We start from the raw sequence: 17,828 nt of genomic DNA on the forward strand, positions 1-17,828 counted from the left end.
TGAACATTCACGCGACAATGCGTGCATGTGTTGAGATTCTTCAGTCAGTATCATGGATGTGTGTTGTATGAGAACATATGATTTTTCGCGTACTGTAGTTCTGCTAAACTGAGTGAATTGATCAGGTTTTTCCATATATCTTTGAGTATAGCACCTTGATTCCTGTTAAGGTTATTGCCTGTACGTAGTACCACTGCTGCTTCTTTGAAAATCCAGTAACTGTAATCATCATCTACGTAAGGCATAGAGTATTTTCACTCGTCTTCATTAATGCAGCAGAATCTAGTGATACTACTTCTGCATTAATATGATATGACTTCTGAATTAATGCAGAATCTAGTGATACTACAAAATATTGTGTATTAATACCAAATAAGTGCAAAAGATGACCTCAGCTCTGACCACAACTCAGTTTTATTTCATTGGGGCTTACAACATGAAAATATCTCAGACAGTTCCCAACTGCCAACTGGACCGAATTAATGACCACTCTACGTGAATCTGTTGGCCCAGTTCCTGCCATTGACTCAAAAGAAAAAATCGATGAATCTATTTTGAGGTTAGAAAAGCAGATAACAGCTACCACGACTAATATGCTACACACAAACTCCAGGAACCTTCGAGAGAGACTAAAAACCTGATCCATGATGAGAACAGGGAGTCAAGTGCCAATAACATAGAAAGCCAGTCCCAGAACACTGACAAGCTCTCAATACCGCCGCTATGAAGGAGGTCCAACATGTGCTTAAAAATTATAAAATTACAGTCCTTAAACACATCGGACCAGGCACTATGGAAAATGACCATAGCTCTATGCACAGATCATAAATCTCTCTCACCAATTCATGGTGAATGTGGTCTGGTTTACTATTATGTAGATGAATTGAAGCCTTTGCTGTCAGCCTAGACCAGTGGTGTACTCATGCAGTAAAGTATTCATCAGTAAAGTACACACCTGAGTATGCCATACCCAGATGTGTATTGGGTAAACACCTGGGTATGCTGTATGCTAAAATGTGCAGAGTCATAAATCCCATCCAACTGACGTCACCTGTTGAGATATGTGAAATCATCATCTTACTTAAGAATAGGAAAGCACCAGGTCCAGATGAGATTTCTAACAAAATCATTGAATATCTGCCACATAAAGCACATAATTACTATTGCTATCCACACAATGCACGTAATTGCTGTTATTAATGCAATATTGAGATATTGCTACTTTCCTGCATGATGGAAAGTAGCAGTTGCGATCTTAATCTCAAAACCAGGAAAAGCAGTAAACCTTCCCCATCCAATTAGCCTTCTTTTCTACCTAGGAAATATAGTTGAGTGGGTGATACTAATAAGACTAATTCAGGAAGTCACTAGAGAATTAAATCTTATCCCGGATGAACAGTTTGAATTCCTGGAGAAAAACTCTACAGGACAAGTTCTAAGAGTTCTGGAAAACTTCAACATAGGGTTCAACTAGATGCATCACACAGGTCTTCTAGGACATTGCCAACACATTTGACAAAATACGGCAAAGTATGCTTCTTTTCAAACTTCTGCAGGCCAAATTTCTACTAGGACTGGTCAGACTTAACAAATTGTACCTCAATCACAAATCCAAATGAAACAGGAAATTAGGTTGTCTGAATGAATGTAACATCACTGCAGGCATTCTCCATGGCTCCCTGCTATCACCTCTGCTCTTTGCTGTCTGTGTGGTTGACATCTTCTACACACTGTTGCCATTACAATGGTCTGCTCCTTGCAGCTTAGATTTGCAACCAACAGACTGCAAAACACAATCTCAGTACTAGAACAATGGTTTCAAAAAAAGAAAGTTTTCACATTTGCCATATTTCCATGGCAACTAGTAGCCAAATACTAGTTGCCATTAATATCTAGAATAAACTAGATAAAGAGCTTCTCCACTGCACTTGTGTCAATTGTGTCTGCTGAAAAGCAGATAGGGCAATAGCAGCTATACTTACAGAACTGTCATAGCCAGCTAAGATTCAAATGTTAGCAGACTACTTCAGATAATCCAAAACAAATGTTTATGAATAGTGTTAAACATACCATGGTTCATAAAAAAAAAAAATGTACAGCTTCACTGAGAAGCCAATATCCCTGAGATCAAAACATTCTTATGTAAAAGGACTACAAAATTCTTTGTAACTGCTACTATCCATCCTAACCCAGTAGTCTGCCAAGCAGTAGACTACAGTATGATCCTGTAATACACAAACTTCTCAAAACAATACTGAACAGGTGAATTTTTTAAAAATCTGCTACCAGGAGACCAAAATGTCCAAGCCAAAGGCTCAATAATATTCCTTGCCCATTATGGTCTGTAACCTAGCAATAGACTAAAACAAATATTCCAAAAAACCACACCAAACAAGTGGGTTTTATTTTTTTTAAATGGGAAAACAAAAAAAAAAAAAAAAAACTCACTGGTAGTTAATAGTTTATAAAGGACCACAGGTCCAAACAATCCATCTTGCCAGAACAGTGGAGGTGTCTGCATTTGTTCTCAAATAAATGTCACGAGGTTTACTCTTTGTGACTGGATTATGTAGAAGTTGCAATTTCTATGCATGCAGTCTGTCTGTACGTAGCGTGAACTATAATTCAAAAACGTGTTATGGTAGAGTACTCTCAAACAAAACTGTTGGGTTATGCCGAAATGCATGGTAGTCATAATCTTCTTGATATGTGCCTGACTTTTCCTCTTCAATGTCCTTTCAGAAACTGTTTATATCACTGATGAACCATGCTCACAGAAAGTTGCACCGAACTGTCACAGTTGACTTAAATGCTGTGTACTCTGTTTTCTTCAATGCCAGTCACTCAAGACACTGCCATATTTCACATGTTGACACCACCAGTGACAACATGTGAAGGTTGTCACTGATGGTACCACTATATAGTTGCAGCACATGATTTTAAAAATAGCAAGATTCTGCACTGACCAGAAAAGAAACACATTGTGCAATAAATGTTCATAACTATTAATAAATGAAACTCAGAGCATACATTTTTGACACTCTGCATGTTTTATGTATGTTATATTCTATTCTTATATTATTATTAAGACTCCAGGCAGTCAGAGACTCATCGAGGGAGGCATATACTAGACATACCAGCTATAATACTTATTCTTGAATTCATTCATACTCTTGTCCTTTCCTCACCTCCATAAATTGAAAAATTCCATCAATTGAAATCCTGTATGATCCTTTCAGAAGTTTGTAAGTCTCAATCATATCACCCCTGCCACCTCTTTCTCCTGTTTGCTAGTGTCTGCAGTCTAGAAATTCTCAATCTGTCTTCATAATCCACAATCCTGATATCATTTTTAGCACTCTCCTTTGTACTCTCTCCAATATATCAGAATCACAACAGGGACCAAACCTGTGCACAATAGTCCATGTGAGGTCTTATCAAGGCCTTGTAAAGAGGCAAAATAACATCCTTATCTTTTTACATGTGAACGTTCATGTCAGCATTGCAATTATCTTTTGAATTGTATTTGCAATCTTTGCCACATGGACCCTGAACTTCAACTTCTTATCTATTAACACTACAAGATCCCTAGCCTCATCAGTTTCTTGTAGCATAATCCCACCAATATAATACGACATTAGATATCTAATCATGCTGAAGTGAATGATTTTACTTTTACTGACGTTGAACTGACACCCATTTTCCCATGCCCACAATTCCAGCCTATTCTGCAAGTAACACCACTTGTTACTTTAAATCTTGCAGACTCAGATCCGTGGTTATATCACTTTTTGATATCTGTCAGTCAGCCAATATTCTATAACCCAAACCCATTTTCTCCAATTTATGCAGCAGTCTGCCATGCTGTATTCTGTCGAAAGCCTAAGCAAAATCCAAAAGTATCATGGTGTGTCCATTCCCCTTGTCTAGTTCAATGGTAACATTGTTATCGAATGTGAGCAAGTTGCTAAAACATGACCTTCCCTTAGTAAATCCATGTTGTTCATTACAAAGTAAGAGATTCACTGTCAACCCATTTCTGAATGCGAGCCCTAACCAATTTTTCTAAAATCTTGACTGCTACTCCTGAGATACTAATTGGTCGGTATTTGGATACATCGGTCTTTGCACCATCCTTGTGCAATGGAATTACCCTACATTCCTTCCATTCCTGCGGAATCTTTCCTGTTCTGAGACTCATATTAAATAGCCTGGTCAAAGGACCAGTTCAGCTGAACACTCTTTTAGTGGACATGCTGGTATCCCATCAGTCCCTATTGCTGAATTCTTAATCAATTTGTGCAACAGCTCTAATACCTCATCCTCATACACCTGCGTTTCTTCATCTAGTGAAGAGGTAACAGTAAGTTCAGTATTGCATACACCAGGTTGATAGCTTTTAACAAAATGGGCACTCATTAACTGAATAACCTCTTCTTCATCTGTAACCCTCATGCATCTGGACTTAGAAGAGTTATTCTTTCATATTCATTTTTCTCTTTTACTTGAAGCATATTGATAGAATTCTTGTGGATTGTCTTCATCATGCAGAGTCGCTTTCTTTTCATACTCAGACTTTGCTTTCCATATAACAATTGTGATTATTCTAGCCTGCTGCTTATAATTTTCATAACCAACACCATCCTTATGCACACGATATTCCTTCCATATCATCCTTTTCTTACAAATCTCTTGCTTTATACGATTACACATTCATTTGACTCCTACCCTATTTATTCTTCAAACTCTCAGGACACATTCTGATATTGCATCATTTAAGTATTGTTTAAATGCTTCCCATGCATTGTCGATATTCTTCCCATCCAGCAACCAATCCCATTCCACTGAACTCAGTATACTCCTCAGGTGGTCGTAATTTCCTGCTTTGTAGTTCAGCATGTAACCTTTTCTGAATGGGACATTCCTAAACATAGTTACTTCCCAAGTGAGTACCGCATGATCGCTGTCACCAGATGGAGGTAGAATAGTTACTCCTTTAACTGAAACACCCATTGACACTATAATCAAATCCAACACACTTTGCCCTAGAGTTCCTTCTGTCACATTGCTTGAGGAAGTTGTTCCGCAACAGCACAATAAATGCATTTTCATTCATCTCACGAGATTCTACTGCTATCTAATCAATATTTGGATAATTAAAGTCTCCTATTATGATTACTCTTTTCACTCTCATCTTTTCTATTTGGTGATGCATTTCTTTATCACTAGCAACCAATCCACCAGGTCTGTAACAACACCCCACTGTGCAATTGATCTTATTAGATTCCACCTCACACCAGATAGTTTCAAAAACTCACTGCCACATGAAATATTGTTAGTAGTAATACTACTGTCATACGTCTGAACTCTAACTGGATTTAAGTCATCTGATATCATTAGCAGGGTGCCCTTCCTCTCCTATCCTCTCTATTCTTCCTAAAAATACTGTATCCTTTACTCTCAATTCTCAATACCAGTCAGTATATCTGATTCTGTTAGCCAGGTCTCACCAATCCTTACAATCTGAGGTTGCAACATATTGACTAAGGTTATTGACCCCCCCCCCCCTTTGTTTCTGATACTCCTAGCATTTGTGTATAGATATAATAATCTACCTGTTTGTTCTTTTGTATACGCTTGTCTGCAGTCTGCCTGACACAGTTGGACAGCTTGCAGATCTCTATTCTTCTTTAATGCATGTAGACACCTTTGCACATGTTTGATGGGTCCGAACTAGACAAACACAAAGCTGAAATTGTTCTCTCCTGGCCAACATTTCCATGACATAGCCCATTTCCATCATTAACACAGTTATATAACACTGTCCCTCTTACACTCTCATTCACACATTCCTCCCTTTATAATTTAGTTTTCCTGACTCTGTGTTAGGCCTCATACCAGATATTAGTTTTTCTAGACTCCTGATACCAAACACATTCAGATGTAGGCCGTCCCTCTTATACAAATCCAATCTTCTCTCAAACTCACTCCACACATCTTAAAATTTGCATCCATTCCTGAAACACAGCCTATGTTTCGAATCATTTGCCATCATAGACCTTCTTCTTAATACATTTTTATCATGTTGATGTAAAATACTGATGATTTTCACTTTTGCATCTTCACTCTTGCCTCTTCCAACAACCCTTTCATGTCCTCTCTCTTATACTGAGCTTATCACCAGTTAAGTCATTAGTGCCTACTACAACTATGATTTTGTTTAATTTTACTTTTCTGTTTTTGAATTGCTTCCTTTATATTCTTAATTTTTGTTCCAGGAAAACTCGATTATAACTCGCTCATCAGTAGCATGTTTTATTATCGAGTCACCATACCAAATAACTTCCTTCTTTTTACTAATATCATCACTTATATATACATATACATAAAAATATAAAATATTTAATATATCAAATTTAAAATAATATAAATATATTTAAAAATATATATACATATTTTTTTAAATTGCAGCTATGCCATGATAATTGCTGTATTATCCTGTTATGTTGTTAATATTGCTAACAATTCTATTTTGTTCATCAATATTAATTTCATTTTACAAATAAAATTTCTTTAAGTCTGTAGAAATGGAAATTGTAAAGTGGGTATGGTATATTCTGAGAATAATGTTTACTTGGTATTTTTTGTCAGTTCATTTTCGAAGAAAAGAAATAACTATATATCCTGATGATGACAACAAGCCATGTGTTGGAGAAGGCTTAAACCGTAAAGCCCAGGTGACATTAGACTGTGTATGGCCTAATGACAAGACAACCCATTCACCTATTAAGGTAATTATAATTTTTTTTAGTGTTTTGTGGAGTTTAAGTCAATATTAAAAAGTGAAAATGACATATACATCACTGCTTGACATGACATGTGACTTACAGCATCCCATGTACAAGGGTATAATTGCAGTCTTCAAGGCATGTTATTTATGAAATTATTAAATAATATGCCTTGAGATGTGCTTGACTTGTAGTGAATTCTGAAGTACTGAGATTATTGCTACTACTGAGGATGAGAAAATCCCCAGGGACTTTTGGAAGGAATATATCTTGCAGATGCAGAGGCTACATCAGAGTTTATGAATGCTGTTTTGTGCTTCTTGAAAAATGTGCTCATACATTTATTGATGTGAGGTCATTAGACTTATATACAAGTAGCCCTGTCATGAAGATACTGTGCATGCAAACATTGTTTGCTAATGTTTGAATAAAGAATTAAACCAAGAATATAATTTCTTGGCAACTTTTATTTACAGACATTTTAGCATTTAGTTAATTTAACTTATCCTTATGATTCATATAGTGATTTCTGACTTGTGACCTTTTTGACTTATGACCATTATTGGAACAGAACCCACTTGTAAGATGACTGGCTGACTGTAATTAGAAATTTATGATTGCATAAACACTCATTTCCCATTTTAATAACTACAGCTTTAAGAAATTTACTCTGTTAGGAGCTGCTCAAAAGTCTCAAGACAGAGGCCATTCAGAAATCTCCTATGCTTGAACAGCATTTGCTTAATCTCTTGCATTCTAGTATGAAGGAGTCCTCTTGTTAAAGTTTTATAGGCATTTAATGATTGTATTGTATTGTGGCATTATTTGCCCTTTCACAGAATCATCAGAATACTTTTCCCATCCTCCAAACCCAATCCCTTCTCCTCCCTTTTATCCTATCAAAAAATAAGTTGATATTCTCTACATCTGGATATCTCAAAAAAAATCTCAAGATTTAAAAATGTGTAACATACAAACTGCCTTGAAACCATATCAAAAATTAGTTCCCTTTATCTGCTCACTGAAGGATCTTCCCCATCCCTTGCTCCTACAAGCTTTTCTATTTTAAACAGGAAGAACTGTCAATATCTGTTTGGAGAATCATAGCAACTATGTCTACTACTTGTCATACATCTGCTCCAGAGTTTTAGACCATGCTATGAATATGAATCACTGGATCTAAAGGGAAAATAAACTTCCATTTTATACAGGAAGAGATATAAATCAGAGAGATTATTTCTTAAATCTGACACAGTATTACAGCATTCACCAAATTTGAACAAATTTGGCTTTCTCACTTCACTAAAATATGGAGAGGCAGTTATTTTGAGACCTTCTGTAGCTTTCCATCACTGCACCCATTAGGACACCATTTATGACTGATAGGATTCTGCCTCTCACATTCTCTGATTGCCATTCTGCTAGAGTGTACCTGCATTCATGTGATTGGTTATAATCTTTATACCCAATGTGAAATATTGGTATAGTAATTTATTACCTAAATAAATTTAGTTAGTATTTATTAGATCTAGATGTGTGTTTTTTCTCCCATTAATCTTTGTCACGAATAACTTTCTTATTATCAGTCATGTGGATTATTGAGAGTATCTTCCTGCAACATCTGACTTTTGTGATTATTTTTATTACCAGATGTTTTATTTTTGCATTTTGAAAATTATAAGTTCTCTATTTATTAGTGCTATGATTCTATTTGTATTGATTCTTCATTAATTTCCACCTCCTGGAATTTTTGTCTCAAAGTACTGTCTTGCTTTCATCTTTTTACTTTTGCTATTGCTCAGTTTGCACCCTTTCATCTGTCCTCAGATCTGAATATTGTTCATAACCATAATATTTCTTTTCTGATTTTTGTTTAAAATAAATCTATTATCAATAAGGGCATTTCATAGGAATTTGATAGTACATTTGAATCACCATAACAAATTCATAGGGACCACAGTAATGGGTGAACTGTTGCTATACTGAATTTATGTTAGCATAGCATTATACCTATTGGACTTTGTTCAGATTTTCCAGTAGTTTATTGTGTTGGTGTTTGCTATAACGAGAGTAGACTATATTCAAAAATGATAAGTTTGTTGACTAAGTTTTTTGCAATGAAATTTAGAACTAAATTAATGTAGTCCAAACAGATTATACTGAATGGGGTTCACAATGACTGCACCTCAGCTTAACTCTGCTCTTCTCCAATAATTTACATGCATAGTAATGAATTTAATTCTCCTAGTCTATATGAAATTGCAGTGACTTATATGTAAACAGCTATAAACATTATAACTGAAGATGTGGTGGAAATGCTTTAGTTCCATTTTATTTCTCATCTGCTATTTGATTCGAAGATTATCCATGAAATTATTTGCAACTCGAAATTACAATTATTTGTAATTTCGAGTTGCAAATAATTTCAAAACTAAGCAAAACTTTGTAATTTCGAGTTGCAAATATTTGCAACTCAAAATTACAAAGTTTTGCTTAGCTTGTTTTGCAGAATGTACTTTGCATGATAAATCTCTGTCTTGAATAGAAATAGGTCGGCTATACTTATCATGGTTACAGGTTGATAAATAAAAAAGCATCTGCCACAATGATGACAATCTTTGAATTTAAAAAAAAAAACTTCAGTGAAATGAAGTTTTGCTTGTTTGATGAACTGGTCTCAAACAAAGATATGATTAGTAGCAAAATAACTGAAATGGGGTTGTTGAAACTTTGGTATAAGGTTAGTTGTCAGTAGCTCCATGTGTGGTGTAATATATTTTCAAACTTTTTTTTTCTTGTAGTATAACTCCTCAGAAGTATTATAATAATAAAAAACAAACAATTTTCCTACATTATTTTTTTTTTTTAATTTAAAAATTCCTAAAGAAGAAAAACAGAGAAAAACCATATTCTCATATTAATGGAAACTGGCGGGAACTAATTATGTCAACTGTTGTAATATCCAGTACATTCTTTTATGGCATATGCCAGAAAATGATGTACTCAATACCTTGCATTCATTATGCTTTAATAGGTATAAAGATATGCATTGGCAGTTCATGGTTAGTTGTTTGTAATGGTTTTGATTCACAAGAATGATAAGAAAATAATATTTATTTAACTTATTTGCTGATATTTCACTGGTGTTATACTCAGCATTTTCAGAGCACAAAAAATAGTTTGCCACAGTATGCAATCAGCAACAATTAGTTTCAGTGGGACCAGTTTAAAAATTGTAATGGACAACACAGGGAACTAAAGTTCTAATTAGTATCATCTGTTGGATAAAGAGAGAGTTAGCAAGCATAATTTGATCTTTTTTCTCCCAGATTTTTGGTTGAGTGATATATCCATACTTGCCATACAGCCCTGCTTGGAGAATGTTTTAAAGACACTGCTGATTTCAAAAACAGTCTCTCTGACTTGATTTCTGTTTAGCACTGTTTTTTCATTTGATCCTGTGTGAAGGGGTATCTAAAGTGTGGTCTGCTAGGCAATTCGTCATAATGATGGTGCTGAATATTCTCTGAGGTAAATATCAACAGTTCTTCCTGTCTGTCCATAGTAAGCCTGGATCACAAGTACAGGGCACTTCATACACTACAGAATATGATAAGGAGAGAGTTTGTCCTAAGGTGAATGGGTAAGAGTTGCCAATTTTATATATGGTTTAAATGTGGTGAGGAGCTGATATTTATTAAGCACTCAGCTATATTTTTGGATCTGCCTAGAATGTATGAGATGATAACAGTTTTACTCTGGTCTCATGTATTAGGTGACAAAGAGAATTTGGGAGGTGGGCATTTAGTTTTTTTTCTAGATTATAGCCAATGGCTAAAAAGTATGCTGCAAGTAAGTGAGTTTAGTGGTAAGAGCATTATCACTGGAATGGTTAGCTCTGGCTCTGTGAGTTAGTATCTAGGATACCATATTGTTGGCTGGATGATGGTGTGACTGTATGTGCAAATATCTTTCAGTATGTGTAGGTTTTCTATAAACAGAAAAAGATAATGAATCATCAGGATGGTGTGAGACTAGTGTATCTAGGAAGTGTAGACATTCCTGTTCCATTGTGAAGTGGATTTTAGGGTGTTGGCTATTTAAATGTACTAAAGATGTATCTAATGAATCCTGGCCATGTTTCCAAATAGCAAACACGTCATCAACATAGCACAGCCACTGGCTTTAGAGTGGTATTGAGTGCTTGGTTTTCGAAATGTTCTGTGTAGAAATTGGTTAAAGGCAGTGGGAGAACCCATGGCTGTCCCATCTAGTTGTTTGTATATCTTCCCTTTCCATGTGAATTATTGGTTTGATTATAGTGTGTCAGAAGGCATTTCAGTTAAAGATGTAACTATTCTGCCTCCAGTTGGTGACAGTGATCATCAAGTACTCACTTGGGAAGCGACTAAGTTTATGAATGTTCCATTCAGAAAAGGTTACATGCTGAACTATAAAGCAGGAAATTATGAACAACTGAGGAGTATATTGAGTTCAGTGGAATAAGATCGGTTGCTGGATGGAAAGAATATCGACAGTGCATGGGAAGCATTTAAACAATACTTAAATGATGCGATATCAGAATATGTCCCGAGAGTTTGAAGAATAAATAGAGTAGGAGTCAAATGGATGTGTAATCTTATTAAGCAAAAGATTTGTAAGAAAAGTATGATGTGGAAGGAATATCATGTGCATAAGGATGGTGTTGGTTATGAAAATTATAAGCAGCAGGCTAGAATAGTCACAACTGTTGTACTGAAAGCAAAATCTGATTATGAAAAGAAACTGGCTCTGCATGGTAAAGACAACCCACAAGAATTCTATCGATATGCTGCATGTAAAAGAAAGAATGAATATGAAAGAATAACTCTTCTAAATCCAGATGGCGTGAGGGTTACAGATGCAGAAGAGGTTCAGTTAATGAGTGCCTATTTTGTTAAAAGCTATCAACCTGGTGAATGCAACATTAAGCTCACTGTTACCTCTTCACTAGATGAGTGTGTGAGGCTGAGGTATTAGAGCTGTTGCACAAACCGAATAAGAATCAGCAATAGGGGGCTGATGGAATATCAGCACGTGTTAAAAGAGTGTTCAGTTGAACTGGCCATTCCTTTGACTAGAATGTTTAATGAGAGTCTCAGAACAGGGAAGATTCTGCAGGAATGGAAGGAATGTATGGTAATTCCACTGCACAATTGCAAAGACCAATGCATCCAACTATCGACCAATTAGTATCTCAGGAGTGGTGGTGAAGATTTTGGAAATATTGGTTAGGGCCCTCATTCAGAAATGGGTTGACAGTGAATCTCTACTTTGCAATGAGTGACATGGGTTTATTAAGGGAAGTTCATGTTTTACCAACTTGCTCACATTCTATAACAATATTACCTTTGAACTAGACCAGGGGAATGAATACAAAACGATACTTTTGGATTTTGCTAAGACTTTTGACAGAATACAGCATGGCAGACTGCTGCATAAATTGGAGAAAATGGTTTGGGTTATACAATATTAGCATGGATAAGAGGATGGCTGACTGACAGCTGACAGATATCAAAAAGTGGTATATGGGGATCTGAGTCTGCAAGGTTTAAGGTAACAAATGGTGTACCACAAGGATCAGTGCTTAGTCCACTGTTATTCAATCTGTACATTAATGATATTGGGAAGGATTTGACATGCGATATACAGTTATTTGCTGATGATGCAAAGATAGGTAGGATAATCAGGAATGCTGTTGATATGCAGTCTTTGCAGAATGATTTGAATAGGCTGGAATTGTGGGCATGGGTCACATTTCCATGGATCACATTATGAAGGAAAGTGGTATTAAGCCTGCTATCAAAATTGGAAATGTTAATCTCGGCTCTTTGCTTTATGTGGATGATGTTATGCGTCTAAGTAAAGCATAACACATCCGCTACAAGTCTGCAAGATTCCCTGACTAAATTGAATAGCTGTTGTAAGAGATATGGTATGAAAGTCAGCAATAACAAGACAAACAATGAAAATAGGCAAAAACATTGAAAATATCAACTGCATTATGAATTGGGAACCTATAGAATAAGTAAAACATTTCAGCTACTTAGGCACGAATTTTAGTGAAGATGGTAAATTAAATATGGAAATAGACAACAGAATCAACAAAGCTGGTATGGTAGGAAGTCAACTGAATAAATTTATATGGAATAAGAGAGAAATTAGTGAAAACACTAAATTAGCTGTACAGAAGACAGTGTTCACACCAATTTTAACTTATGGATCTGAGAGCTGGGTTAGAAGCAAAACACTTGACCAAAGACTAGATACCACAGATATGAGAGGCCTGAGAAAGATCAGGGGCATGAACAAATGGCATCAATGGCAATATTTTAAAAATGAGGATATTAAGAAAGAACTTGACATTACCATCCAGGAATGTATTAGCAGAGATAATCTTATGTGGTATGTCATTTAAACAGAATGGGAGAGGAAAAAATGAGCAAAACAAGTGTTCTCTGCCAGTTGGGCAGGAAAAAAACCCAGAGGAAGACTAAGATATAAGTGGATTGATACAGTAAAAAGTGCCTTAGAAGAGTTGGAGGAAAATTGTAGATAGGAAGTTAGTAATAATTGATGTAAGTTTCGTGTAATACTATCAAAGCCTGTATACCCCTTGAGGGTACATGTCAGAAATTTGATGATGATGGTGATGAGATTCTCAGTTAATGGTACATGGGTGAATAGTAAAGTAATATCAAAGCTAACCATTATGTTTGAACTTTTGAAATATTGTTTTTTTTAATATACTTTTTTAAATGAACAGAATTTTGAGCACATGAGGAAGAATTACCTGTGAGTTGGAGGACTAGTAATTTAGCTAGATGTTTAGCAAGTTTGTATGTAAGGGTGTATCTTGTTTGCGAGTTTTTATTGTTCCTTTTATTTTTGTGGGTGGTTTTACATGAAAAGGCTTGGTTTGTTCACAGTTTCTTTAGGCAAGGAAGTCACTTTCTTCTGTAATTTTAGAACTTTATTCTTTTGTGAGTTAATAACATCAAATTTTGTGATTTGGTATGTAGACTGATCTTGTAAAATAATGTGCATTTTGTTTTTCATATTCAGTTTGATTCATTATCAGAGTAGCATTACTTTTGTCTGCTTTGATTATCACAATATTGTCATTATTGTATATTTCTTTTGAGGCATTGATTTCTTTTTCTTTTTTTTTTTTTTTGTGGCATATTGCTTTTCGGAAGTTTGCATTTTGTTAAATGTTATATCTAAGTGAATATTATTAGCTATAACTGGAGGCAGGCCATATATTCCACGTTCCATTGATGCTATTATTTGCACTTTTGGGACTTGCTTGGTTGTAATGGCAAAGTTATGATATCGACTTAATGCACTGACAGATTTCTCCGTTAGGGCTACTGATGAAAAATTTACAGCAACACAGTGCTGCTGTAATTGCAGTTGTCTTGTAACGCTACAGTGTTGGAGGATTTTGAATTTCTTTTGGTGCTGACTTGCTGTTGCCCCATTGAGTGGATGACCTACTTCTCACCAACCTGTAGGTCACAGATTGAAATCCCCTAGCAGGCATGGATATTTGTGAACATCTTCAGTGGTAGATGAATTTCATTGACCCAATGTGTGAGATCATTATCCTGCTTAGTGGAAGACTGAAGTGTCTTAAATAAGTTTCACATATGGTTTGCAAAACTGGGTTTCTCTTTTATTGTACCCTTAGCTCACCCACACTACTAATGTATGATAAATTTAGAACTTTTGGAGTTGAGATTCTCTTTAAAAATAAAAAGCACTTATAACTAATGTTACAAGTGTCATCCTTATAATGTTAAGAATTTTAATTAATGATGTTTACAGAAGTATTACAAAAAATTATGTTCACAAACCTGTCACTATCTCTTAGTACCCTAGAAACATTTAGATGTCCTTTGCTTTACCAGAGAAGTATCACAACTCACCATCTTGCCACAGACACAAAATTAAGACAGAAATAAAAAAAAAAAGTACATGCATTAGAAATGAAATATTTATACTATTGCTGTAGGATACAAATTAAGTCCATATTTTTAAACTTATTTTGATAGCATCACATAAAGAAATGATTAAGAAAATACTAAGTAAACTTCATGAAGACTTTGCAAGGAGAAAGGGATAATCGAATAGTAAAAATTCAGCATGATGATTAGTAATTTACAAATTCATTGAAATGTATGATTTTTATCTTTGTTTAGGATCCAGAAAGATTAAAATTAATGGGTTATCAGGAGAAAATAGAAAAAGCAACTGCTAAACTGAGTGCAAAATTTATAGACTATAGGCCTGAAACCGGATCTTGGGTGTTTCAGGTAAGTTGCAAAATATTATGATTTTTAAATTGGAAATGTTTCTGAAGTATCAGTTTTTTAATTCTTTTTTTTTTTTTTTTCTTTGAAACAAGAAAAGCTCTTTAATTTTTATGTCTATATAGTTTGCATATCTACATATTTATTTATTTTTTTTTTCATTAGTGTAAAAGATAAAGGAGAAGTTTGAATGGGGGGGGGGACAGTAATGAAATTAATTGATAATCTATGTAATCAAGAAATGCAAGTCATCAAAAATGGTTTTTCATTCACCTAAAATTTCTTCTGGAGAGAAGTAGCAATGAGGCTGTTCAGCAGTTGACCAGGAAATAGCAGTCTGCTAACTCATTATGTTCAAAAGAGAAGTGATGTTGAACTCTTCTTAATGAATGTCATTATTCCCCTCCCCAAGCCATTGATTCTGTTATGAAATGATATTGTTTGCTTTTAGCTTCCTATAATTAAAATAGCAGTGTTACTGTTTTAGCTCAGTCTTTCCAGTTATTTGTAGGTGTGCTAATCTTCAACCTATGCTTTTGCTCTTCTGATCTGCATTTTTTTCTGTTCATAGATACTGATGCGCAAGAATAGAATTTGATGTTAATCGCCCTAATTTTATTAAAATTCTTTATATACACGTGGCTGTATACCTGCATGCATTTTTTGGCGGGGGAGTGAAATACATCTAATTTCAACACTGCCATTCTTGTTTTTAGATTGTGTTACAGTTCTGTTGAGACTGAAAGTAATATATTGTGGGAGGTCATTAGTAGCTTTTCTTGCTACCCATTCCATACCATTCTTTAGAAATAATTCCAAACTGTACTCCTACATGCCTGGTCATACACCCTGGCTCTTGCTAAGCTAAGTTGATTTCTGTGTTCTTTTGTTTTGTATCATATCAGAGAAAGAGATCAGTTAGAAGCTATCTGAGATCATTCTTGCTGTGCTGTAAATATTGTTTTCTGATAGCCCCAGTATATGCTGTTGTGTAAGTTGGTAATAACTTATTTAGTTATCCATGTATCCTACAGTACGATTCTTTAGAGATAGTTCTAGACCATATTTCTGCATGCCATATATTTTGAGCTAAGGTTGCTTCACTATTAGACATACAAAAATATTTTGGGAAAATTTGGAGAAAAGAGCAAAAATAATAATAATGGCAAATATCTGTTGGATTTCTGCTCAGGACATGGACTGGTTATTACTAACACCATGTTCCAGCATAAAAATGTGCACAAATTCACATGGAGAGAAGAGGCAAGGAATAAGAAAAGTCTCATTGATTATGTTATTGTTGATAGTGATGTTTTCTCCCTGGTGCAGGACACCAGAATGTACAGAGAATTTGAAATTGGAAGTGATCACTATTTAGTCTTGAGCAGGATAAAATTGAATTTCTTATTGAAAAGAATAACATGTAAGAAAGTTTTAAAGCGAATAAAAGTTGAGCAGCTCTCAGATTTGAACTGTAGACTAAAATACACAAAGATTATTGAAGAAAAAATGAAAGAGTTTGAGAACAGCAACCAAACGTTGGAGATTCAGTGGCAAGCCTTGAAGAAAGCCCTGATTGATTCAGCTAGAGAGACGTGGTGAAGTTGTCTGCAAGGATAGAAAAATTAGAACTCCATGGTGGACACAGGAAGATAAAGAGGCAGTGAAGGAAAAGAAGAAAGCACATCAAAAGTTCCTGGCAAATAAGTCAGCTTGTGCTCTTAGAGAATACAGAGACAAATGCAAGAATGCTAAACACTATGTAAAACTAGCTAAACAAAAGTCATTCGAGGACTTTGGCAAGAACATAGAAAATAAATATCAAGGAGGTGGCAAAATATTCTGGAGGTCGTTGAAGAAGCTGAGGAATGGAGGAAAGAGTGCTGTAAAAGGAGTTAAAGATGATAAAGGTGACATGAAAACGGGAGAAAAAGATATCCTTCAAGTATGGAGTAATTACTTTGAAAAACTGCTAAATGAAACAAGCAGTGATGACAGCACAGTGGTAAAAAACACTGACCAGGCATGCAGTCAGGAATACATATCCATACTTGAAGTAGAAAAAGCCATCAAAGGCTTGAAATGTGGAAAGGCAGCAGGAGTAGATGATATTTGACCAGAAATGCTGAAGTATGGTGGTATAAAAGTCTTACAGTGGCTGCACTGCATAGTTGAGAAAGAGTTGGACAGAGGGACAAATTCCCAATGATTGGAGTAGAGCTCATAGTACCCATATATAAAAAAGGGAAATAAAACTGAATGTGAGAATTACAGAGGTATTTTCCTACTGAGTGTTCCTGGCAAGATCTATGCAAGTATACTTGAGAAACGGTTGAGAAGAATTGTGAAGAAAAGCTTGGTGAAGAACAAGCTGGATTCAGGCCAAATAGAGGCTGTCAGGATCACATCTTCACTTTACGACAAATAGTCGAGAAAGCATGGGAATATAACAAAGATCTGTATTTTTAAGTTTTGTTGATTTGGGAAAAGTCATATGACAAGATGCCAAGAGAGAAGCTATTCAATACGCTACAGTTATATGGTGTCAATGGGGCATTATATCAAATAAAGACTAAGCAATACTTAGTCTTTATTTGAGTTGTAAGTCAGCAGTTAGAATTGAAGGAAGTACAGGAAGATGGTTTAATGTTAAATCTGGTGTGAGACAAGGTTGTACATTATCTCC

At 35.3% G+C, this 17,828-nt stretch overlaps 1 protein-coding gene across 2 annotated transcripts in view; it reads left to right on the forward strand.

Annotated features, from left to right (window-relative positions):
- Positions 1–17,828, forward strand: part of Nup98-96 (nuclear pore complex protein Nup98-96) — a 610,292-nt gene that overhangs the window by 307,763 nt on the left and 284,701 nt on the right. For both annotated transcript variants that reach the window (XM_090395312.1, XM_090395313.1), the window contains 2 exons: positions 6,652–6,791; positions 15,032–15,145. In XM_090395312.1, the coding sequence (XP_090251438.1) occupies positions 6,652–6,791; positions 15,032–15,145 (254 nt within the window). The remainder of the gene's footprint in view (positions 1–6,651; positions 6,792–15,031; positions 15,146–17,828) is intronic.

This window comes from Typopeltis vanoorti, chromosome 7 (genome assembly GCF_054136105.1).
Source record: "Typopeltis vanoorti isolate ZY-2024b chromosome 7, IOZ_Tvanoo_1.0, whole genome shotgun sequence".
Classification (NCBI taxonomy): Eukaryota; Metazoa; Arthropoda; class Arachnida; order Uropygi; family Thelyphonidae; genus Typopeltis; species Typopeltis vanoorti.